The 26327-nt window shown below is 36.8% G+C and overlaps 1 protein-coding gene across 1 annotated transcript in view; it reads left to right on the plus strand.

Annotated features, from left to right (window-relative positions):
* UBN2 (ubinuclein 2) overlaps positions 1 to 26327 on the plus strand; it is a 52438-nt gene that overhangs the window by 3542 nt on the left and 22569 nt on the right. The window contains exons 2-11 of the mRNA XM_059472660.1: positions 934 to 1032; positions 6711 to 6812; positions 15489 to 15626; positions 16856 to 16968; positions 17964 to 18462; positions 21759 to 21829; positions 22541 to 22670; positions 24022 to 24140; positions 24782 to 24895; positions 26051 to 26194. Coding sequence (XP_059328643.1) covers positions 934 to 1032; positions 6711 to 6812; positions 15489 to 15626; positions 16856 to 16968; positions 17964 to 18462; positions 21759 to 21829; positions 22541 to 22670; positions 24022 to 24140; positions 24782 to 24895; positions 26051 to 26194 — 1529 coding nt within the window. The remainder of the gene's footprint in view (positions 1 to 933; positions 1033 to 6710; positions 6813 to 15488; positions 15627 to 16855; positions 16969 to 17963; positions 18463 to 21758; positions 21830 to 22540; positions 22671 to 24021; positions 24141 to 24781; positions 24896 to 26050; positions 26195 to 26327) is intronic.

The following is a 26327-nucleotide window of genomic DNA, read 5'->3' on the forward strand; positions in this document are numbered from 1 at the left end:
CCTCATTACATTGGTCTTGATGCTAATGAGCTGGTTTGGTCACCATTTAGTCAATATTCTGGCTTCTTAAACTGTGGAGGAAAGGTCTTCTTTTCTGAACTTTTTTTTTTTATTCTTCATACATCTTCATTTATTCATTGGTGAGTAGTCCATGTGCAATAAAATCAGTTGCCATCCATAAAGTTCTGCAAAATGGAATTCCATTCCACCATATTTTAGCATCCTAGTACCTTCCTCCTGGCAATTCCTGTATTTATGTGAACTCCAGTTTGAAGGAGGGCAGCCCTGTTTTTCTGCCATGACTTGTTAAAAAAAACCAAGAGCACTATGTATACTCTGTTCATTGACTTTGTCTCAGTGAAAACCTCTTTTCTAAAAAACACCAAAAAGTAAGGGGCTACTCCCTCCTTGTATGTATAGCTGCAATATGAAATCTCTTTTGTGGCTAACATAGTTATGATCACTGAAATTAACTCTTGCACTGTAATTTTTTTCTTTAGATAAAAGACTTACATTAATTATGGTTATAATTTACTGAGCTTTTTAGTCTTCTGGCTGCTTCCTTCCTGGTTAACGCATCATGTACATCCTGTCTGTTAGAGGGGCCAGTGAGTGGAAGAAGAGGTAAAAAGGAGTTGTGATTAGAGAGAATTTTTTCTAAAAAAAAAATAATTCTCTCTTATGCTTAGACTTATAGTTGAGGTTGTTGTGGAATGCTTGGTAAAATACAAGTTTGAGTATCTTAATTCTTCTGCTTTTGTTGTCATCAGAAGAAAAGCAGCTAGATGGCAATTCAAAGACCTGAGTGATTTTTAGAGATTAAGTATAAATTCTGACAACTTAGTCATCAGAGCATTGTTTTCTGACATTTAATAGGTTTTGAGATGCACTCTGTTTCTTATGGAATGAATGTGTAACTTTTGCATTTTTCAGAAGAAATCGGTTCATTTAGAGGATCCATATAACGATGAACAAGAACAACGTGAGCGACATGAAGTAGAAATGCTTGCCAAGAAGTTTGAGGCAAAATACGTGAGTTACTGCACTTTGTTAAAAAATACAGATATTTAATAGTGATAACAGATTATGTTGGTGGTTTTTTTCCTGAATGAGGTTGCTAATGTAGTGTCAGATGACTTCTGTACATTTCAGCGATGACTGTCTCACAGTATTTCATTTAAGTACCTTGAAGCTGCCACAAGCTTATCAGACAAGTCTGCTAAATAGATTTGTCTATAGATGTTATAGCTTGTGAAGCTATTCTTGGAAAAGAATAATCTTGGTAATCTTGATAATAGATGTGGTCAATATTCATGCTCTGCATTGTGCTGGAGGAAAAAATTTTTATATAATGCTGTTGTGTATTATTGAAGAGGTCTTCTCTTTGGGCTAAATACTGATGAATCTTGATGTCCTGACTAGTTTGGAATGTTTCCATAGGAAGTTATTTGTTAAATAGTAAATCATTGCTCGATGAATGTCTGGTAGCTGCCAACTGCCTGAAGATACTCTACTGGCTCTGCAAAGTGTAGTGTGAGTGACTTGAACAACACTAGCTAGCAACATGAAGAGCCTTTCACTAGTAAATGAAGGTAGAAATCAGAAAATGATGACAAAAACCACACCCAAACAGGTCTTTAGGAATTCATATGGGTAGGGTTGGGTGATTAAGTCTGAGCTGGCAATCAGAGCTCATCATCATGCTGAGGCATGTTGATATTCTGGATTACGAATGAACCCCTCAGTAATAAAGAAGGGAAACAAGAGCAGTCATTTGTATCTTTTGCTATTAATATACATATTAAAATCTTTTTTGTCTGACTTACTTGGATTTTTTTTTCTGGCAAAGGCAGATTTTTCTAAGTGCTCAGCCTACATAGTCTGTAGAAGTAATTACTACTTCAAGGCATGCTAGCTGTGATACATAACAAAATCAGCTCTTAAACTGAAAAGAATTATTCTCATCTTTTGGAGAGATTGAGAGAACCCAATATGTATTGAGAAGGCTGTTCCAAAATGCTGTTTTAATTTGAATTATAAATAATTTTTTGAATGTGAGAGAAAAATGTTTTAGTCACACTTTTTTAGAAAACTCATTTCTGCTATTAAAATGGTAAGGATTTTATAATGTCTGAAACAAGTTGCTTAACTACAGTTGATGAAAGTCAATGGAAGTATGTAAAGCAATATATGTAGGAGGGAGTGGTAGTGGAAGTAATCTAATTTTACATATATGTTTATGCATCCATCAAAGCTGAACCTGTACATATATGGGCAAAGCATTTTGTCAGACTTAAGAAACCACAGTTCAGTGTTCAGTAGTCACAGAAAGGGGCGAATAGGTACTTTGAACCATTAGAAAGCAGTAGGTAACAAAAAATTACAATTTTCAACAATTTAAATTTGTGGTGCACTTGCATCTTCTTTACTACTTGTGCTTCTGATTCCTTGCCTTTCATTCTCTGACTTGCCTTTTGTCCCTTCCAACCCCATGAAAGGGAATGTCCTCTATATAAAGAAGCACTTACTAGGTTAGAACCACTAAGCATGAAGGGTGATGAGGGATTAAGATTACTTGTGTTAGAAACTCCCTGTCCTTTCTCTTCCAATGTAAGAGCCATCAGTCTCTTCTTGCCATCCATGCTCAGTGGCATTGTATCTCTGAATGCTGACCCAGTTCAATGGCTCATGTTCTGACAGCATCCAGCCATCTTCTGCCTCTTGTGGTGAGACATTCACTGCATGGCTTCAGTTGGAGCAGGGATCCCGTGTAGTAGATTCCCATTCTCCTCAAGTGAATGACCAGCTGCAGGATAGTCTTCTGAGCTGGAGTTACACTGTAACACTCCTTAACAGTGCTTTACTGGAAATTAAATCAGTGGTTGTATGAGAAAAAAATAAAGGTTTTTTTTCAGGTTTGCAGAAGTGCTGTATCCTCCTCTAATTAGGTATTACTTATCTAAGATATCTGTTTAAAATGGAGTCATACATAGGTTTTAATCATAACATGTGACAGTACTTCTGGAAAATTTGATGCATCAAAAGCAGTCTGCCTTGAAGACTTTTTACTTCTTTTTAGATAAATTGCTGTACTCATAACCAAATCAGTACATTGTTTGATATATTTTGCAGATACTAAGAGAGGCCTATGAAAAAGTCCTTGTAAAACAAAATGCATGAAGTACCATTTTTTTACCTGATTATTCAGAGCTCTCCTGTAATTGCTGCACATACTAAACATCAGCATGAAAAATCTGCTCTGAAGGGTTCCCATTTTCATTGTTTTGATTGCTGTTACTCTCTAGATAAAATCAAACACTGTTGTGAACACATACTGAACCTTGGACCGTATTGTACAGGTGTAAGAGCTTTTCTTGGATCAAAATGAAGATCCATCTAATGGATGGTAGCCTAGTCTCTGACACTAGTGGAATCTCATACTTGAAAGTATAATAGAGCAAGTGTTCATTGATATTACTGCACTGTGCCTGTCTGGCAGCCTGTGTTGTATCTGAATTTCTCTCAAAGCCAAAGGTCACATGTTTATTCTTTTTAAAGCTTTCTGCCAGAAATCTACCAGATGTGACTGTATTTCTGTGTTCCACAGCACTGGAGTATCATGGTGACTGTCCTATAAAAACATGCTGTGTTTATACCTGATGAGATCTTGTAGTGCTCCATAGTTTCTGTACTGTAAGAAACAGAAACACTTCCAGTTCTTCTGCACATTGCATGTGATTTTGATGTTATCATCTAAATCCAGCCCTTTAGTTCTCCAGCTGTGGTGTCTTCTTAACATTGGTGGTTTTTGTCTTTAAACGTCCCTGTTGGCTTACTGTTCTCTTTTTTGTTCTAATTGTGTTTTTTTTCTTTTTTTAATGAAAGGATATTAATGGTATGATGCCTGATATTTCAGTGTTATAATGATGACTTCTGGTTTGGTTCTCTGTTCCATTTTTTTTTAAGTCCCAACTCATTTTTTGATCATTTTTGATTAAGCAAATGTCTGAACTGTGCCTTGCAACTCCAGTGGTTCCTGAGCAGCATAACAAATTTGTAGCATGCTGTTTGTTTTTTTAGGTTTTTGCTTAGGTTGTACTTACATTGTGTGGCTTACCTCGCTCTATTGATGCTGAATTTAACTGCCTATTTATCATACTAAATTCAGAGCAACTATAAGGTCTTAAATGATTCTTCAGTTGTTTTCATTTTGCTTTACTTTCCTCAGTAAATTGTCATCTTAGACCCCTGTCCTTCCCAGCTCTTCACCTGCTCTGTTGCTTCTAAAGGAATGAATACATATTCCATAATAATTTTGCTGATCACTCTTTGCCAAAATGAGATAACTATTCTTACCTTTTCTTTCCTAGCTGTAGATCAGACATCAGTTTAAGTGGACCTTCCTTATCTAGTGAGAGTTTATTGTTTTTAAAGATGTTTGAAACACTTCTAAAGCATTTGAAATGCTTTCTTCCACCAGCATTTCTTCCTGCTCTCTATATTCTTGTGCTTGGGTTCTGTTGTTGATAGCTTTTATTAACATATCCACCTTAAAGACCAGGTTTACTGGTTTATAAATTCTTCTCTTCAAGATTCTTCAGGTATTGGCCTTTTATTTTACCACATACCTTCTAGTCCTGTTGGGCAAAGGTTATTTAAATGCAAGGTTTAATGACACAGTTAATATCTTAAAGTCATCTTTGGCTTTTCTGAATACTTGCATGAGTAGTATTTGCAGCTTCAGGAGCCAGGCACCTTAATTTGCTCTAGTATTGTGATGACTTGTGTTCTAGGACAAAAAGATTGGAGGAAAGCTGCAGTCATAAAAGTTCCCTGAAGTGCTGCATGGTGGACACTGACACAGATAATCCCTTTATTCTTCTGCTGCACTCTTGCGTCCTTAACATCTTGATCATGTGAAATCTCAGCACAGATCCTTAAACAGAACTGGGTAGAGCCAGGCCTGAAGGAAAATCTCTTAATTACACACAGTGGTTCAGATATTTTCATATGTCTGAATGCAGGTTGTATTTTAAGACTGGTTTTGTTCATTCAGCTATTTTAAGACTTTTTTTTTTGTTGCTACTTTGTTCTTTATCTGGTTTTCTGACAGTCAGAATGTATTGGAAATTTAATTTTTTTTATTGCCCTTTTATTATACTGGAATAGTAGAATCATGGGAGAACCATTGCTGCAAAAAGATTTTAGACTTGCAAACAAGGATGTTGATGGTTACTAGCAAGATATATGTAGTACAGAGATAGATTGCATTACACATTAGTGAGTTCAGTACAGGTGAGATATGGTTTATGAAGCATTCTTAGCCTGCTGGCACCTGAGTCAGAATCATGAATTATATAAGCTTTTGCACTGGAGTTTAATCAGAGTTCTTAAGTGCTGCCTTTTTCTAACTTACTTTTTCTTCTCTCATCTATCTAATGTAAACTATCTTTTTTTAAAAAAAAGTACTGCATGTTTTGGAACTTTGCAGTCATTCAGATGTTTTTCCAGATGAGTGATTATAGGAGATGATAGGAATACTTAGCTTGGAATGTAGTTTGGAAATGTGAATAAAAACTGAACTTACTTTTGAGGTTTTTCTCCTAGGACTATTGCATTTGTTTAAGTATATGTGAGAGATACACTGTTTGCTTGCAAGAGCACATGCTTTACTTTGTGACAAACTTGCATGTTCTCAAAATCTTGTTAAAATGGAGGTGTTGAGATGCTTACACTACTGATAAACGTGCAGGGGTGAAACCGCCTTTGAGCAGTGGCTGCATTCTCATAGTAACCAATGGACTGAGATATTTGGATGTCACACTTAGAAAGACTGACCTGTTCTAAGAATGCTCAGAGCTGTAGGGTGCAGGCAGAGAAGTTTCAGGAGCAAGTCTTGAATTCATGGGAGTTACCATTTAAATGAAGGCAGAGTTTTTTTGTGATTTTGATCTTTTAAGACTTTTATTGATTATTTTGACAATATATGTGAGCAAGAAAACTAGGCCTTATATCCTAAGAAGATTTTTGTCTAACCTTAAGTTTTTAAGTTTAGATTTCCTGAATATTTGAGCTAGCTGTGAGTCTTTATTTGACTTAACAATTAAATTTCCACATGAAAAGAATACTTGCAGATTAAAATTAATTTTACTAGCTCCTGGAGCTAAGTTAATCCATCCATAGTTTGTAATGCAGCTTATGTTTTTTAATACTCAAGTAACATTTTATGTTTTTTAAAACTCAACTTTTTATGTGCAATAGAGAATTAATCCATCTTGTGTAGGGAAACACTTTAATGAATACTAAGGCATCATTATTTTCCCTTGTAATGACACTGTAATATGACACTGAAAAACTTAACACTTTCTAAATTATCCCAACCCTTCTATCATTAGCAGTCCAGTCACTATATACAATATATATAGGACAGGAAAACCTCTCTAAATAAGAAATGTTAGGAAGATCTTGGTCTTGCAGAAAAAGGTTGCTAGTGGCTGCCTTTCGGGGGTGATTCTGGTGAGGCACATTTGCCAGAATGCATCTGTGTGGAAGTTTTCATCAGCCATCTAGACCATCTTCAAGGAAGCATTCAAGAAAGCAAAACTGCTAATTCCTTGAATGACTATTCCTCCAGTGCCTTATGCTTTGTAGGCTTTAGAGCACTGCTTTCATATGTTTCCTAAGTGGTGTAACACTTGCTTTGTCTTCAGGGTGGCAAGCCCCACAAGCATCGGAAAGATCGCCTGCAGGATCTGATCGACATCGGCTATGGCTACGACGAGACAGACCCTTTCATTGATAACTCTGAAGCGGTAAGTAACCCTCACCACAGCAGCAGAAAGCCATGAGGCAGTGCTTTACCTTTTCACTACAGAACAAAGGTAAGGGAAAATACTTTGTACCTGTTGTGAATGCAAAGGCCATACTACTTTGGGAGACCGCTGAATTACTGTATTTGTAGTCTTACTCAAGATATTATGCACCAAAGAATTAAGAAGGCTGTTCCTAGATCAAATAATTTTCTAGCTTTAGAAATCAAAATATTTTTGTGTGCTTCATTTACTGTTGACTGAAATGACACTTGCTCTGTTTAGTTTCTTGTACTAGCTCTCTGGATTATTAGTGGGTTACTGGCATTAGATTTCCTGCTTTAGATCATGAAGCTATTCTCCTCTTAAAAACCAGTAAAAATAGGATGGTTATTTAAACATTGAATATGTCTGAAAAAATTGAGACAAAACAGGTTAAACAGCAGGATATTACTGCTTGCTTTGTCTGAATAATTTTTAGACATGAAAACACATCTTCAAGTAAAAGAAAAAGGTATTAGTTTGGTGCAGGCAGTATCAGGGATATCAGAAGGTTTAGAAGAGGGCATTTGAAGATATCTTGGAGGTGATGTATGAAATTACACAAATGAGAAAAAAGCCTGGGGAAAAAAGTGGATTATCTAAAAGCTCAGAAACCTCCTGTAATTCTTCCTTATTAAATGTCAGAAAGAAGTATGTGTACAGTTTAGTCAAGTAAAAAAAACCAAAAGTAAGAGCTGTCACTTGCCAGCCTTCAATTTCCTCCAGTGCTGAGTGACACTGGACAAAACAGCAGTGATCTGCTGTGAGAAGAAGTGGGCTAAAATTGAGTGGGAGAGGAAAGATTATGAAAAGGAGTTGAGAGAAAAGAGTAAGAAAAGCACATAAGTGCATTGCTTAGCATACATTATGTCAAGCCTTCATTTAAAATCTAAAACTTTACAGAAAAGAACTGTAAACTGAGCTGTGAAGTTTCTAGCACTTAAATGTTGCAATGAGTGATCTTATGACCTGTGTGAGGTACACAGAAAGTGTCTGCAGAGCTGATAATTTTTTCAGCAGAAATTGAGCAGTAAACCACAGTGCATAGCAGGCTGAGCTTATCTGTGTGCATTGGTAGTTTTTGAAGCAGGTCTGAAGTTGTGTGGAAAGAGAGACCTTGCTGTAAAGTGCTTATTGTAATTTGTTTCATTGTCTAGAAACTTGAACCTGCCAATATTAAACTGTTTTATCATTATCCCACAACTTCTGGTTGTACTGCTGGAGCAGTATTGACGTCTAAGCCTTCATATGTCTTTTCCAAAGGTCAGATTCAGCTCTCCAGCTTGGAAGGAACAGATGTGCTTCATTTCTGCTGAGAAACCACTTGAGCCTATAGGTTAATCTGGTTTCTCACTGTTGCTCAAGTTCATCATCTTCACTTTTGAAATGTAATGGTACCCAACGCAAGTTCTAGCTAGGTTTTCCTGGATTCACTGTGACCTATCACAGATCTGATAGGAGATAACACTGGCAGCACTCACAACACAGGTCTCTGTCAAAGTATGAGTCTGGTGTATTAATACTTAGCATACTGTGCCTCCTCCCACCACTGGTGGTGATATCAGCAGCAGATCTGGTAGATTTACAGGAGCATTTACTTCTGTCTCTTGCCAGAGTCCTTGCAAAATGTACAAAAGGCAGTTGTTGGAGGACCAGATGGTTGCATCATGTGCTAGCTGTAGAAGCTATTGGGGAGAAATGGTATATTCTCTAAAGATTGCTCTCCTCAAAAAATCATTATGCCTCATGTCTGCCTTACAAATACAGACTAGTGAGAAACCATCTTTGTTTTGCTTTTATCCCCATTTTTATATAGAAAAGAAAAGAAAAATATATAGTGGGCCAGCTGCAGTCCATGTTGTTGTTGCAGAGCTTAAGGGTTCTGTAATGTAGGAGTTGAAGTTCAACAAAACCTCTAATTCCATCATTCTGCCTTGGATACAAGAGAAGTGTTCAGAAAGAAATTCCACGTCTGGCATGCTCATCTTTTGTATGGCCAGCTATGAAATTGCTGTGTACCCTGAGATGTGTTAGAGCCAGGCCTGGACTACTTCTTAGAAGACACACTTTCTTACACATAAGAAGCTATAATATCCTGGGCACAAACACTTGAAAAGAATATGAGTGCCTCTTTATTGCTCCAGGATTAGCTTGTCTCTATCCCAGAAAAAAAGTCTGAAAGCTTCCTCAGAATTTTAGTCCTTTTTTTAAATCATAGTTGTGAAAGAAATACTGAGCTCTTTGGCACTGAAACAGATTTATTCCATAGCTTTAGAGATACTTTCCTTTTAAAAACAGATTTTGAGGTAAATGCATTTGCAGGCAAGCAGGAAATCTATGCAAGCAGCTATTCTTGAGTTGAGCATTTTCACTGTAGTCAGTGGATTGTGATAATTCCAGTAAAAAAAGAAAATCACAAGTGACCTACTATTGTTTCTAACCCCTCTATAGGGGTTAGCCTGATGGCAAGTCCTAATCTTTGCTTATCTTAATGGACCTATACAAAATGTCCACAACCTGTGAAGAAAGCTGCCCCTCCTCGGTGTTTCCACTGCTTTGATGTTGAAAATAGGTTTTGCTGTAGTGTAAGCTGCCCAGAACTACATTCTTTATGAAGTGGAATTCCTGTAGAATTTTTCACCCACTCTGTTTTTCCTGCACACACATGCACGTCCAGCCAGATCAGGCTGATTACTTGCTCTTGTGATGACCTCTGATTATTTGGCTGGTTGAATATTTTCCTGGCAATGTAAGCTTTATATAGGTAGAGACTTGCAAGGGAACACAGTGCTTTCTGAGCTTTCTGTTATGCAATACAGAAGAGAGAATTTAAAATAATGCATAGTGTTAATGAAAGTGTATGCTGTTTTCTCTTACTTGAAGGTAACAAGGCTTGGATATCCAAACCAAAGACTTCCCTCATTTCAAGTAGATGAATGTAGAAAAAGAACTATTGACCTACAAATCTATAAGCAGTGTCTTTTGAAGCAGTGGTACTAGATAGCTACACTGGCAGGAATTGAAGCTAAATGTGAATGCCAAGAGCAGTGGGAAGCAGGCAGTTCAGTTCTTCAGACACCCAGGCCCCTGTGTAAATATTTGACCTAGTCTGTTATATTCATAGTTCCATAGTAGCCCTCTAAACACTGCTGTAAAAAGTCCTGTGCTGGCTGCTAGAGAAAACCAGTGTATCAATGGTTTCTCATACCTGGATTTTCAGTCTCCAAAACAGTACTTCAGCTAAAGGGAAGATCTTACTTTTTCTTTAGCTACATCTTGCCTCAAGAGCTCAGATCATCTTTAAAGAAAACCTTTCAAAGGTTTTGTGTTGGTTTCACTAATTCTGGACACAGTTAAAAGCATTGCTTTGTTTCTATCTGGGTTCCCTAGAATACTTTCCATAATTTAAGGGCTTGGTCTCTGGAAAAATTCCATGTCATGAAACACAGTTTTCACATGTTTCTACGATAAATTTGTCCTCATCTTGTATTCTCCAAACTTAAAAAGGTATGATAGATTTAATATCCTCTTCTCTCCTACCCTGGCTTGCCCCTAAAACTTGAAGCTGATGTGTTATCAGTAAGTTATCTTGGACAAAACTTTTGAATATCTTAGAAATTTTTTCCCAGCAAGAACAGTATCTATTCAGGGAATAGCAGCTCAGTGTGTTAATGGAAATTTTTACCATTTTTGTGAGGTTCCGGGCCAGATGTAGTTTCAGGCCAGCTTGGTACTGTTCTCTCATTCTTCCTACTCTAAGGAACTTGTTTTATGCTAACAATGGAAAGGATTGTTGTTTTAAAAAGATTACTGTCTCTTAAAAAACGCTAACAAAACAACCAAGATATCAACCTGCAAATGTAGAGGCATCTACAGAAAAACACTCCATAAGTTCCATTATTAAAAATACTTTCATGGTGTATTGAGAGAAGTTGGACACTGTGGCATTTTTCATCTGGAAAAGGCTGCCTTTGTAGACCTCAGTCACAGACCTCATCCACGCTGTGGAGGAGGGTGCATTAAAGCTTCTGTTTTTAAGAGGTTCACTTTCCAAGTGTCTTACTGGCTCTGGATTGGTGTGTTTGTATTAGTACTGTCTTCCTTGTTCATTGTCACTTTGCCCAGGCTTGGAAGTTGTGTGTTTGGGGAATGGTGCTCCCTTAGCCCAGTGTGCGGTGTCACCTTTAATAACGCGCTGTGCGGGCTTCCTGCGTGTCTTCAGAGGACACCTGCCAGCTAGCCCCTGACATATCCTGTGTCTTCCAGTGAGTACAAGGACAAGCTTCAACATAGAGATTCTTTGCTTTTTATCCTCCTCACCCCAAAATACATCTAGGTGTGAAGGGGAGTATCAAACCAATAGATACAGATGCAAGAACTAAGCAGGTACAAGAACCAAAATGGCTGGAGGAACAAAGGTAGTTGAATTTGCAGAACACATCTGGTGTTTGTTGAAGCAGTAATAATGTTTTTGTTCTCCTTCTGCAAAAAGGCATACCCTTCTTTAGAGAGGAATAAGAATAAACTGAATGAATTGAAAATTCAGCACCTGCATAGGTTCCTGAAAACACCTGAGACTTGTATCTGGCCTGTGTAGTACCACTCTTTAAATTTGTAGGAGAAGGAAATTATAATGGTTGTAGCAGCATCCTGTATTTTGCTAGACTTAATTTTTTGAAGAGCACAAAATCACTTTTCAAAGTAATCTGAGCTGCTAGAGGGGTAGAACATAGCCTAGGGTCAGCTATTTACATAGATGAATTTAAGCAGTACAATGAACCTAAGTGTTTCCCAAAAAATACACAAACAATATGATTACTAATATTATACAAAGGGAGGTTTATAACATGCCAGAATAACAGATCTTTGATAAGAGTATTCGTCTTAAGTGTCATATATGGAAAATCTGCTCTTTGTGTTAAATGAGGGGAAAAGGAAAGTATAACTTCTTTTCTGTAGAACTTTCTGGTAGTTCTGTAACATTAAACCTGGAGAGATTAAGTAATATGTTACGTAATTATTTAACACTGAACTAGATTTTCATTGTGGGTCAGGTCAGAGCTCAAGCTCTGAAAGAATTGAGTTGCACAGATCAAAGTGGTCACATGGCTGGTCATACATTTTGTAACTTTGGCTGAAAAGTTTTCAAGGTGAGAAGAATGTAATCTCTGTGAAGTGAAGGTCACTTAAGCTAATAGCATAGCTCTGATGGCTGGTGGAAAGGTATAAAGGTGTTGGTTGAGATGGGAACAAAACAGAGTAGATGTGTATTGGTACTTCTCTCAAGGTGCTCAGGTAGGCTGATGGATTATGATATCTTGACTACTAAACTAGGATACTCCTATGAGGCTACCCTGGGCTAGATATAATATCTTCCATAATCTCTTATGCTTTTTTCTTTTGTGCTCTGCCAGCTGTCCTTTTCCCCAGAGTTAAAAGAAAAACAAACTAACCTGCCAACTTATCTGTGCATTTTGGAAGAGAAACCTTCTTTATCACAGGAAAGCTCTTTGTGCTTGCTTTTTGATGTCTCCTTGGATTAGCAAAGCAATGCATTGCTTCCCCTTAACCTTGTTCAAGATTTCCTTGTAGGTTCTATTATACTGTAGTTTTTAGAAAGATAGTTATGTAGTTTTTTGAAAACTCAGCCTTAAAGGATGCTAAAGCCAAAGAGTGCATTTCAGTTCTTTGCATCTTGAAGAAGCATAGAGATCAATCAACTCTGTATTTTTGAAGTATCTGAAGTATTTAGATGTTTAGTCCATTTCACTGGAGGAGCTGTATTGGACATCAGTAGCTTGGCCTTTATTCAGTGGGCTACTGATGATCAGTATCAAAACAGAAACAGTTCCTTCCACCCCAAGCTAGTTAGACCTACCTCAAAAATAAACTAAGCAAGGTCCAGAAATTATCCCTGCTTATCTTTTAGCTAAGTATTATCTGTTGTACAACAAATAATAACAAGCTACATTTGTTAAACCATTTGGACATGTTTGCACCAAATCTCATTTCCAAGACTTAGTACAGAAATGTTTAAAAACTTTTTTACGTGTGTACTTTTGGAAGTTATTGTCTGGAAGGGAGGTGAATGAGGAGAAGGATCACAGTAGAATATCTGAGGATTGTGGTCAAAATATCTGGACTCAAGAGTAGACAATATTAATATAAGACACTGCTGTGGGTCTGGATTTCAGAACTAAATTGGTATAATCCGTAAAAATTCACTGTTCTTGGTATAGTGATGAAGTTGAAACCAGTTAACTTATTTTTTAAAAAACTAAATTATTTTTCATACCAAAACATTTAACTAGATTAATAGCACTAAAAGCATAGGAATGTAGCTCAAGGACAGTAGTTTAAAGTAACTTACATATGAACCTGCTTTTTAGGTGGTCAGACAGTTATCAGTCTTAATTTTATCTGCAGGATGATTCCATAATCAGTTATAGGACAAACCTGTGTTCACAGGAGTCAGTCAAGTCCTGTCTCTGTAGGTCTGAGATTTTTTGATTCTCACCCTTGAAATGTGTAAGGAAGAGCAGAACACTTTAAAGGGCTTTAAACTTATTTTTGTTCATAAGATAAATTGTGTGATTTCATACACAGAAAGACTAGTTTAAAGCAAAGGTCTTGAAAACAGTAAGATTTAGAATTTTCAAGAGCCATGTTCCCTTTAACTGAGAGTTCTGGAAGCACTTGAAAATGAAGCTTAATCTCTGTTACTAATACCTTATGCAAACATACTCATTTTCTGTTTAGTTAGGGTACTAGAAAATAGTAATCTTAGCTCAGAGGGGGGTGTACACTAGCTACACTTGGTCTGCAGGCCCCTATGTCTAAAATACAACATTGAGTTAAAAGTCCTACCTTGTTCAGTAGGTTCAGGATAAAAACAGATTTTGGTTAAAGAAAAATAGTCTTACTCGAGGGTTAAGAGGACCTGAATATCAGAAGGGTCTTTGAAGGTCTAATTAAATTCATAGTCCTCAACAGAAGCTGTTGAAACCTCAGCTGCTTAGTTATACATCCACATCTTGATCTTACTTGCCTGTTGACTATTATGGAATACATTCACTCTGTATATTAAATGAATTCTGCCTTTCTTTTTGCCTTGTTCCAGTGGATCTGTGCCACACAGCATGTTGATCATCCAGATAATTTGCTGTGATTCATGATTCTTCATTTGTGAACTCTTTAATCCTTACTTGTGTGTTACCCAGGCTTTTCTGTACTGCTCTGCATCTCAGTCTTTACTGTGTTGGCTTTTGCTTCCTATGATAATGGTCCCAGCTTTGACTGTGTGCTTTTTCCTTCTAACTTGGCAACCACTGTGTTCTTCAGTTTTGATCTTTTTCTGCCCCACCCTTGCTAATTCAGTTCACACCCTCTCAGCTCAAATGGGAAATGTCTGCTGCGTCTGTTAAGCACTGTGGATAATAATTGCTTTTCTCTGCTTTTATTTGCCTTGCACTTAATGAAGCTGATTCTGAGAGCTGTGGAAAAAGCATGAATTTTCTGTGAAATTCCTACACAACCTCCACTCTCAAGTTTTCTCTGCATGGTCGTCCTGGTCTTTTAAGATGAATGACAAGTCCACTATTAAGCCACTTCACTTTCATTTTGTTCCATTAATAGATTCTCTCACTTGTGCTAGCTTTTCAGATCATCTTAGGGTACTTGATAAGTGCTGTCACCACTTTTCCTATTTTGTCTTTCTGTACTGCTTGTTAAGTTCTGTGTTCCAGGAAGATAAAGTCGATGAGTCAGGGAAGTTTCTAACTACTTAATCAGATTAAATCCCTGCGTAGGACTCCAGGCTCTTTTTCCAGCTTCCTTGTTGAAGTACATATTTACTGTTATACTTTCCTGGATAACTCTCCTTTCTGTCTAAAAGTCTTTGGTAGCCTAGGCTTCAGTTCTTAAACCATTTTATCTTCAGTATATTTTACATGGCATGGAGGTTGCTGGTTGCATGTAATAATAGAATTAATATTGTCATCCACTATACTGATTATTGACCACTTTTTCTATGTCTTTGGATTTTAGTATTTTTTAGATTCGGCTTTATGATTCTAACTTGGAAATTTCTTCATAAATACTAAATACTTTTCAAAATAAACTATTGATAGTTTGAAACATATTGTGGTTTTAAAATTGTCTGAACAAAGTGAGAATGTTTGCCTTCAAATTAAAAAAGTCCTGGAATTGTGATATTTGTTTAAGAGGTGATGTTGTATTAAACATCTAAAATTGGAAATAAGGTAACAGTTACTGTGGTGAAGTTTGTTATGTCTGGGATAGCATTTTTAACAAAATAAGATTTCGGAGAACTTTTAAAAAGAATTAGCGTTTTGAGCAGGGCACTGTGGTGAGTTGCCTTGAGAAAGCAGCAGTTTTAATGCTGTAATGCTGCCCTTTTGTTAAGAAAAGAGCATTGTGTTGAAAGGATACTCTGTGTTATTAATGTTCTCTGCTTCAGCCAGTTAATTTTCTATAAAATTGCTCTCCTGTTTCTATTCTAGCAAGCTGTGCTGTGAATTGGTGTATATATATTTTTATGTATAGGGACTGGTGAATGAAATACATGTTTAGTTTATTAAGAAATGCTGATAAATTCATCTTCCTTTTCCTGCCCAGTATGATGAATTGGTTCCTGCATCCCTGACAACCAAATATGGAGGGTTTTATATTAACACTGGTACACTGCAGTTTCGCCAGGCATCTGAATCAGAGGATGAAGACTTTGCAGAAGACAAAAAGCATAGGCCACCTAAAGTGAGTGATTTTAATTAAGGCTTTTTTACAGAAATAAAAGCTAAGTGGACATTGGAAATATTTGATACACTTAGAATGGCTCAGATGAAGAGTCCAAAAGCAGAATGATGCGTGGTACTGCTTTTTATTGCATTTTGTTTTGTGGCTCATGTATTAGCATTCAGTAACTAACTCAGGATGTCCACAGGCTATTCAGTCTTGTAAGACTAAGCATCTGTTTAGGCAGCCTGACAAGTTGTGTCCACCCATCTTGAACTGACAGATTATTCTGTAATTTTGTAAGCATTTTATTATACAAGATGAGACTTTAAATTCATCACTACTCTTCTTAATTTTTGCACAAAGTTTGCATGATATGAAATTGTTCCTAATACTGAGAATTGTAAACCAAATTTAAACATATTTACCAATAAACCATATTTTAAACCAAAATACCTGTTAAAATAAATTCAGTTAATAAGAATAGCTATATTAAAATTATATACACAATCTTTCCATACAGCATGCTGCTGTTCTATCAACTTTGACAAGTTACAGTCAATGCAAGCATAATTGCAATCTGACATTTACAAGTTGCATGCTATTTCTGAGAACTTAGTGCTTCCTGGTGTTCTTTTCTGCTCTACAACGCTTAATTTTAAGGTTCTTGTACTGACTCTCACTGTGATGCAGACAGTGTTCTTTCTAGCAGCCTGTACGATGATATGGTTTTGATTTGTGACTAAAAGTGTTGATGACTACACCAGAAGTTTGCCTGTTGCTGGCTGATGCACAGTCTGAAGGCTTTCTGTTTCCCTGCCCTGCACCCTCAGATAATCTAAGGATGGGCAAGGGAGGGGAGATAGATGGTCTGTATTGACCAGCCAAGATACTTCATAGTGGTCAGCTTCATGGTCAGCAATGGAACTTTGGTAGCAGAAGAAGGTGCAGGAATTCCATCTTCCAAGGTAGCCATTGGCCATACTGGCTGGACAGCATTCTGCATGTACCTTACAGTATTTATATTACTGAAAACTCTAAATTTCATAACTGTTTAAAAATGATTCATGATTAACACTTGTCAGTAACTGAAACTGCTGCTGGGAATCTGTGGTACCATTTGCCTTTACACACATTAAGGTGTTTTTCCTGCCTCTGAATTGGAAAGTGTAAAGAAAACTTAAAGTTTCTTGCTGTAGAAGTCCTTTAGGGTGGGAGAACCATTGTCCTTTATTTGATCTCTTTTCTAGATAGCAAAGTTGAAAGAAAGTGAAGATCGTGGAATGAAGAAACGCAAGCGAAAAGATGAAGGGACAGAAAAGGAGAAGAAGCCTCGGAAAATGAAAGTTCCTAAGCAGTTGGGGTGGGTTTCTTTTTCTTCATTAGAACCCTTCAATTATATTTGAGGTTTGGCTTTGAGACTGTGTGCCATAGCAAGATCATTACAGCTCTTTTGAATATTGTACTTTTAAACTGTCTTATAGATTTTGTTTCAGAATTTGTGTGGGGTTTTTATATTACCCAGTCCTACAGGCTAAATTTTTGTCCCCTGAAACTTTGCACCAGGAATAAGGAAAGACAAATCAGAGAAAATAAATTGAGTATTATGAATAGCATAAAGTATCATTGTCCTACCCAGCATCTAAGCTAACTCTAGGAATTGCATCTTCTATTGAAAAATAATGTTTTTCTTATCTCTTTGTTTCTCATCTGTAAAGCTGTAAATACAGTTTAATTATTCTTCTATGTATTTCTTACTGACTTTGTGCTTTCCCCAGTTCTGAGGCCAGCATAGAAAGATTAAGGTGGTGGGGCTAGATTAGGTGACTGCTAGAAAGCTATTGCTGAGTGGATGGAGGCTGTCTTACTGTGAATATTCTCATTGAATATTGAAAATTTATTGACTTAATTTTTCATCAAGGTGAAAAATTGGTGGAATGTTCTCAGTTTAAAAAAATATAGATTTTGAGCCTGCATTTAAAAATTTTTAGCAATGAAAGGAATTTTTTTAACATACATGCTGTACAGGCAACCTGCCACCATTCAGCAGTATTGAGAGGCAAATTTAAGTATTTTAGTACTGTAAATCTGCTGTGAGTTTTAACACTTGTGCCAACTTCTCCTTAATTAAATTGAGAAGTCAAAATGAAGTAACCTTTGCCTTAATGTATATAAAATGTAACAGATCAGTTAGAGAACATGTAATCACATGACCTAAGGTTTATGGTAATTGATAAAATGTTCTGAAGTACTGCTTCCCCCGCTAAATTTTAATTGTACTAAACTTTGAGTTGTCTTGTTAAAGGTTACTAAGGCCTCAGAAGTCACATGCTAATGAAAGATTTCTTTCCTCTACAGAGTAATGGCCTTAAATTCACACAAGTCTGAGAAGAAGAAAAAGAAATTATATAAAGACTCTCTCTCTCTGGCTGCCATGATCCGTAAATTTCAAAAGGAGAAGGAAGCCATGAGGAAGAAGGAACCTAGTCCAAAACCTCCAGCGACTGTTGCAACCTCTACCCCTAGTAAAATTCCTTCCTCCTCTCTCAGTGCAGGAAATGAAATCTCTGACTTGAATCTTAGGATCAATGATCCTGTCCTCTCCATTTTTGGTAGCACAAATGAACCTGAGCTCCTGCAAGAAACTGAAAGTGCCCTGGAGATGTTGGGGGACATTGACTTTGACAAGTTGCTTGATGGCACTTCTGATGGCAGCCCGGTCTCTGAGCTGTCAGGAGAGAATGGAAATGTCACTCAGGCAACCTACACCTCTCAGGTGATGACACCCAAGCAGGTGCCTGCCCTCCCTGAAGGTCTGCCTGTGCTACTTGAAAAGCGCATTGGAGACCTTCGAACAGTAAGTATGAATTCGCTGGTAGTGGATTGCATTCAAGAATCTGAGAGAACAAGGAAGAACAATTAGGACCTTGAGTGTCATCCTTGAATTGCTGGCTGAAACTTTAGAAATGAAGAACTGATGTTAATGGCAATCTTGAAGGCTGTGTTTATACTCAGATGAAAACAGGCAGAGATGATGCAGGTCAATTGTTTTAGCAGTGTTTGTTTCACATTGGAAACTGGGTTTTCTAAATCTTTTATGTACAATAACTTGTAATTTTCATTTATTTATGGGGTTTTCTCCATAATGGAAATACCAGTGTTATTTTAACTTGAATTATTATTTGATAAAATGGAATGAATGGGTGTTTTCTTACATTGGAGGAGGTTACCTGAAATATGTAATATGCAGCTTACAAATCCATGTATTTTGGATCCAGGTTTTTTGGCTTTAACTTGCCAGTTAAAAAAAAAAAAAAAACCAACCTGAAAACAAACAAAAAAAAAAACCAACCCAAGTAAAAAAAGCCACCAAAACCAGAAACCACCACCCAACTACAAAAAACAAACCAACCAACCACAAAACTGAACTTTTTCTTCTGGGAGGTTAGAATGAAATCTGAAGTTCTCAAAAATGGGATGAAAGATGTTAAATTAACAAGTTACAAATATTCCAGTAAGTTATTGAAAGGGATCAGAACTATTAAGGTATTACGTACTCCTTGTTTCAGTTATGGATGTTATCCTAAGTTGAGAATAAATTTGTTGCTTGTTCAGATTATTATATTAAAGCTTTTCCTTACTTAGAATAAAGTGCAGCTTTTCCTTACTTAGAATAAAGTGCAGCTTTTCTTTACTCATAGTTAACTGCTTTTTCAAAACATACTTCCTTTTTTGGACAAAAAATAATTTAAACAATTCCAGAGTTTGCTTTGCTCTTACCTCTATAGAAATGTCTTCTAGTTTTCTTATTTATTTTTAAACATACCAAGCTAAATACAGCCAAGGAATTATTTACTGAAGTGAAGGAGCTTCTGTCTACCTCTCAGTATGCAGGTTAATTTTGCTATGAATCAACAAAAAGCTTCTAGCAAAAGTGCAGAAATGGATTAGGCCAAAATTCAGGAAGTGTTAGTGACCTACCCCAAGTTAATTCATGTTGCTTCTCTGTATTGCAATCTCAAACCAGTTGGGAGGCATCTTTAATTCAGCGGCTCTTAGAAAACATAACTCCTGATAGAACCATAAAATGGTTTGGGTTGGAAGGGCCCTTTAAGATCATCCACTCCAATTCCCCTGCTGTGAGCAGGGACACCTTCCTCTAGACCAGCTGGGAACTCTTCCATTTTTGACAGTGTCTTCTGAAAGATTCCAGGCTAAGCAGAGGAAGTTTAAGTTTATACTTGGGAGCAGCTAGACTGTATGTTGACTTAAAGATTGCAACTTCCATGCCTCCTGTAAATTGCAATCAGACATCTAGAAAGCACTAAAAATGAGTCTTGTCAAACATTTACCAGACTCTTGCAGCTTTAGATCTCTGTAGCACAAAGAAAAGTTTACAAAGCTGTAGGAAGAAGCCTACGCTCCAAGGATGTGGTACAATATATCAAAATTTAAAAAATAATAAGATTGGAAAGCCACTGTCTAAAGGCAATAAAAACTTCCTGACTTCCTTTGGTAGATTCATGTGTTATGGTTCCCTGAGTGGGTTATTCTGTACTACCGTGACAAAAGGCAATATTGTATACAGGCAGAAAAGTAAATAAAAGAGGTTTTTCCTCTATTTTTAAGGTCACTGTCAAGATAAGCACTCTGGAAATAAAACCCAACCGTAGTTAGTAATAGTGATGAAGTTTTTGAATCTGCCGGTGTTGCTGTCTTCAAAAGCCAGCAGTGTTGTCCAGCATAATAGTATAACGCTGGAATTGCCTTTCAAGATCTACCTGGGACTAAAATGTCAAAGCTTTTTCCTTCTGCGTTATATAAACCAGATTATGACTCTAATCCTTGTGTTAATTAAGCATAAAGATCCTGGATTTAAGACTTTCTGAATTGTCTTTTTGGTACCCTATCACTTGAAGGCATCCGTAACCTTTCTAATTTTTTTAGCAGGACAAATGCTTCAGTGTTCTTAAACAGATAGTACCATCCCCTCAGCAGCTGTATTTATGGTAGAAAGCAATGAGTGAAATGCAGTCCTTGCAGGAACTTAAGCTCCAGTATCAGTGTTCATGACTGAAGTGATAAAGCATTCAGACAAGGGGCTACCTTACACCTTTGAGTGTCACACTCTTTTCCTGTGCAGTTCAGACAGGAAGAGAGGTAGAGTTCACAATTTTTAGAAAACATTTTTCTTTCAAATTTAAATGGTCAGTTAAAAAGAGCAAGAACAGTAAGTATTAGTGATAAATTAATTTAATCGTGTTAACACTTGGACTTACTTGTAGTTTTTAGCTACATTGTTGCAAGTCACTACTCCATTGATGTTTTTAAGGGCTCTTTTTTCTCAGCTTCTGAATTTCTACAGAGTAGATGTACTCTAGAGAAAGGTTCTTACTGATTTTTGTAAAATGGTACAGGGAATTGGCTTTGTCCTATAAGCTGTCATTCCTTGTGGAAAAAAAATGTATCTAGGTGATAAGAACAAAGGTAAAGGGATTCTGCATGGCAATTGCTGGGAGATCAGTAAAAACTTCTGATAAAAAGGACAAAAATACCAGACAAAATACTAAAGATACAGTCTAAGGATGGCAAGAATGCTGGACAGCAGCAGAAAAGAGGGATGAGGTATTCCTCTATCATATATAATCCTGTTGTAGAAATTGCAGTGAAGGTTTGAGAGAGCTCTAAGCTGGAATGATGCAACTGGATGAGGCACATAACAGGTAGAAAAAGATGGAGTAGAAATGTGTTAATGCTCTTGCCTTCTTGACCTGTCAAACAATGCTTCTCTTTTTAAAACAGAGATAGTAGAATGTTGGTGGTGTTGATGGTGATAAAGCATCTACAATTTTCTTAATGGTTATTCAAAAGATGAATGTGTTAACATCAGTGGTCCAGGCAGATCCTAAACAGAATGATTGTCTGCCCTAGAGCAAGGTGTGTATATTTGTATATAACAGTAACAGTCCTCAGTTTTTTCTAAACAGCTGAGAATAGCTTGGTTTTCGGTATTTTTTTCCAAGTAACATTTTCTGGGAAACAATAATATGATGTGGCTGTAAAAGTAAAGATACAAAGATTGTTGGTTGAAAATACTCTGTGAACTTGAATTTTTTTTTTTTTTTTTTTTTTTTTTTTTTTGTGTGTTTTTAGGCTGCCAAGATGTTTGATGAAGAAGGCAGGAAGAAATTTTTCACACAAGACATGAATAATATTCTTCTGGAGTAAGTGCTTATCTGTAGAACCTTTCCTTTTTGGAAAGGGGGTGAAAGGAAAAGTACAGAAGAGGAAAGGAAGTATTATTGAGGTTGTTCCAACAAATCCCTTAAAAGTCAATGAAGGTAGATCAGTCTAAGCTAGTTACTAGCTAAAGAGACTTATGTATGTGTACAATTCCTGTCATGCCTGTGTGTCTTTATCCAGTGTAAAATGTTTTGTAGTGCCCTGGTCCTTGACTTCATGTGTAAAATTCAAAAAAGTTGTCTTTATTTACTCCTGTCTCCCACTTTTGTTACTCAAAGGACCTTCACCTTTCATGAGGGCAAACACCAGATTTTTTTTCTCTGTAATCTTCAATTAAGGGTTTAACACAGAAAGTTCTGTGTTCATAATCTATGAAACAAAAGTAATCTCTAGAAGACTATCACAAAGTCTCTCAATTTTGATTCACAGTGGTGGGTGTAAACTAAACTTGAATTATTTGATTTTTTTAATGTTTTTGAATGTTCAACATTGCTGGACAACTACATATGTGAATGGTTTCTTGCCATTGATTAGGACTTCTTCCTTTTACAAAAAAGCTTATCTGAAAATATCTCAAGCCGCTATTTTTAATATGCATAGCTAGAATATGCTATGCTTCCAAAGCTTCCTAAGGTTTTTGTTCAGAAGTCATCTTTACCTTGGAGTGTGTCTGACTGTCTCCTGTTTGTCAGCATTGAGCTGCAGCTGCAGGAGGTGAATCCTGCCATCCGCAATGGAGTCTACTCACACCTGGAGGCTTTCGTGCCGTGCAATAAGGACACGCTTATAAAGCGCCTGAAGAAGTTACACCTCAATGTCCAGGTAAGGATGGGGAGAGCAGCTCCAGCAGGAGGCAGTTATATGACAGTCAGTTCTCCTTGCTGCAGCAGAGTAGAGCAGTAGCCACACAGCCTCAAATCAAGAAAAATGTTTTGGGTCAGTTGCTAGATAAGTTGAAAAGCTTCTTTCCATATACATGATATTGTCACTAGTTGGGAACAAATATTTTAAGTATTTCAGAGTCTTTAGTTGAGAAGGAAGTGCTTTCATCGTGAAAGCTGGATACAGGCTATTAAGGAGTGTTTCTGCTGTCATCACTAAGCATTACTGTAGTCTTAGAGTACATATCAAAGCAGCAGAATTAGAAAGCCACAGTGATAATGGTTGTGATAGGCTAAAAATACGTACTTTTGTTTTCACTTTGGTGTCAAGAAAAACAGGAAGACCGTGTGGATAATAGATGACCCTGCCTGTATTATTTGTTCAAATTTCCTTTTGTGGCTAGATCTTACAAATACTTTGTATGCCATTTTCAGTTACTTTTCTTTTGAAGATTATTTTCCTGTGGAACAGAAAAGTTATCTGTGGTCTGAAGTACCCTGACCGGATTCTTTAGATAAAATCCAGGACTAAATCTTCCAGAGGATCTGGAAATGAATGTAGAGATCTCAGTGCTTGCTAACAAGGCAAACAGATTCAAATGCTGTTATTTATAAGCAGATAAACATAAAAGAATATTCCAGTTCTTTTCAATAAGCAATTAAAATTAATAATGTGAAGTCAGAAGATGCAGAAAGTGAATTTAAAACATGTAGGGAAGTGTATAGTGTATTACCTTAATGTTTGAAATTCTTAATATTTGGAGACCATTCTAAATACATAGCCCTTACCTTTCAGGCACATAAATTGCATGTCGTAACAATCTACCACTTGGATAATATAATACATATTCATATTTTATTCACTACCTAGGATGTTTTTATACCACAGTTTTTGGAGACCTGATTAATAGGCTATTTATTTGCAAATGCTGAGATATTGATTGGTCAGTTTATTTCACTTTTTCCTCCTTAAGTTTTTTCCCTCTAAGTTTTTCTCCTATTTTAATTTAAAAGCATTATTTAAAGAGATAATGCCATAATGTTTTGGGATGTTCATGGCACATATATTTGTGACTATCTTTTGTTGTGTCTCATCTCAAGACTTACATGCATTTATATAGTGCTGTTGCACCTAACAGGATTCAAGTGCCATGTAGAAGTATGTCTGTCGCAGTCCATAAATAGTGCTGGGAATGTTACCTTGGGAGTGATCCAGAAATTTTCATGAGACTGTCTGAAATGCTCTTTATTTTACATCTAATAGGATTATTTTGGTACTCCTCTTTTCACAGGATGACCGCTTGAGAGAGCCATTGCAGAAGCTGAAGCTGGCTGTCAGTAACGTCATGCCTGAACAGTTATGCAAGTATCAGGAGGACTGTCAGGCCCGCAATCAAGCCAAGAATGCCAAGTAGGTTATTCTGGAGGCTGTGCAAGCCTATTTAGAACCCAGCTGGAAGTTTGTATCCATGTTGTTTACTTCCTTAGTTCAGAAAATCACTCAGCTCCAGTTTAAGGGTGTTTTTCTTTAATTGTGCAAATTACTTAATTTTGTGTGTTATTGTCTGATGTCAGTGAGAAATTCCATTAACTGAGCGAGATAGGTCTTGATAGAAAAAATAATCTGAAGGATTACTGGTTGATTCCTAAAATGGTGGATTAATGGAGGAGGATGGTGTGTGGAGGTTATTGATATATTTTGTCCTTGTTCATGGTAATTGTTTCAATCGTAGTTAAGTAAATTTAGACTTGGAAAGGTATTCATAGTTTGGTAAGTATCCTGCCAGTTCCCAGTAGAGGCATTGCTTAAAGCTTATAGGAACATGATTGAAAGCATCTGTAGAGTGTGTCCTTTTCATTTCTCTGAGAATGAGAAAGCAGTGGGGGAGAGGGAGATTAAACTGTTTATCCTACAAGGAAGTGTAGCAAAAATCTGAAAATAGATCCTCTGTGGGTTGTTTTTGCCCCCAACACCTAGAATGACACTCCTTTTTAATGAAATATTTTGTTTGTGTCGTATAGTTCTAAATAAAATAATTGTTCCAACTGTAGGTTGCAAGCAGAAGATGAACGAGAGAAAAATGGATCAGAGGAAGATGATGATGAGAAACCTGGAAAGAGGGTTGTTGGACCCAGAAAGAAGTTTCACTGGGATGACACAGTGAGGTAAGACCAAGAATGTTCACTGACTTTATAAAGGGATCTCCAAGAGGATTTTATTACATGATACTGTTGCATAAATAATTTTCCCCAGAGTTACACCTTGAAGGAGTTTGGAAGAGTGTTGGTGTTAAATAGGCAAACTGGAATTCTGTTACGGTGAAACATCTTCATCTTTAACTCAAAAGGAAAATAATTCTGTGTCCAACCCTTTCAAGTTTCACTGCTTGTTTTTTTTTTGCTTTATCCAAATACATGAGAATTTTCTGACTCCAGGACTTTGAGCTTCTTTAGGCAAAGAACAGGTGTGTAAGCAGTGTTATGGCTGCTTCTCACCTTTCTAGAATACATTACAAAACACCAGTGAGCATTAGAGATGTCTGCCACAGGAGGATAGGCCATCAAGATTGGTGATATTGATTTGGCAAGCCTCCCAATCCAACAACAACTTGAAAAATGTATTAATCTTAACCCCTTCTGTTCCCTCTGAGCAGAAATTCTTTATCTCTCAAGTGTAGCACAGATTCTTATCTGAAATGATCAGATACTAGAGTTTGGTTTCCTAGAACAGATTTTTCTGAAAAACTGAAATGACTATTATTTAAATAATCTAGACTTTTAAGCAAGCACATCTTTCTAAATTAGTAATTTCTCATGCAAGATCTAAGATAATTTTAGTACAAGTGTGTGTGTGTGTGTATATATACGTATGTATTACTAAAAGGGGCTGATGGACTTCTCTCGACGAGTCTTTTTAGTATGTGAAGACAGCAGGGAAGAAAGCTTCATAAAATATGTACTAGCAATATAGCTTGGACTGACCTGGAGGGGAGAGGTACTTAAATCTGTTGCTTTTTTCGTTCAAGAGTCTCTAAAAGGATGATGTTACTTAACTGTGTGCACTTTTAGATTTTTAAGATCAAAAGACAAAATCCCTATCAGAAAGAATTCTCTGAAGTACTCAGTGTAGAATGGATTTCAATGGTAGAGCATATGAGTTTGTAGTAGCAATACTTTGTGCAGTATAAACTTCCAAAAAACACAGTTGGAACTGAGCACTTCCTGCAACTATCAGTAGACAGCAGCTTCAATTTCTTAGCCTCTTTCTGCTGAGCTTTTGAAAGGACTGTGTCTTTCAATATATTTAGTTTCTTTTTGCAGGTCTCTGTTGTGTAATCTTGTCAAGATCAAGCTGGGATGTTATGAGCTAGAGCCAAATAGAAGTCAGTCTGCTGAAGATTACCTCAAAACCTTTATGGAAACAGAAGTGAAACCACTTTGGCCTAAAGGCTGGATGCAGGCAAGGTAAGATAACTGCTTTAGGTATCTGCTCCAATTTTGGTGTTAATGATGTCTTCAGTTCCTACTTATTGTCTTACATTGACTCAACCATGTACTATTGATATTGGTTGGACCTTAGCAGTATGTTTGTGAAGCT

The sequence above is a fragment of the Ammospiza nelsoni genome, chromosome 5, assembly GCF_027579445.1.
Source record: "Ammospiza nelsoni isolate bAmmNel1 chromosome 5, bAmmNel1.pri, whole genome shotgun sequence".
Lineage (NCBI taxonomy): Eukaryota > Metazoa > Chordata > Aves > Passeriformes > Passerellidae > Ammospiza > Ammospiza nelsoni.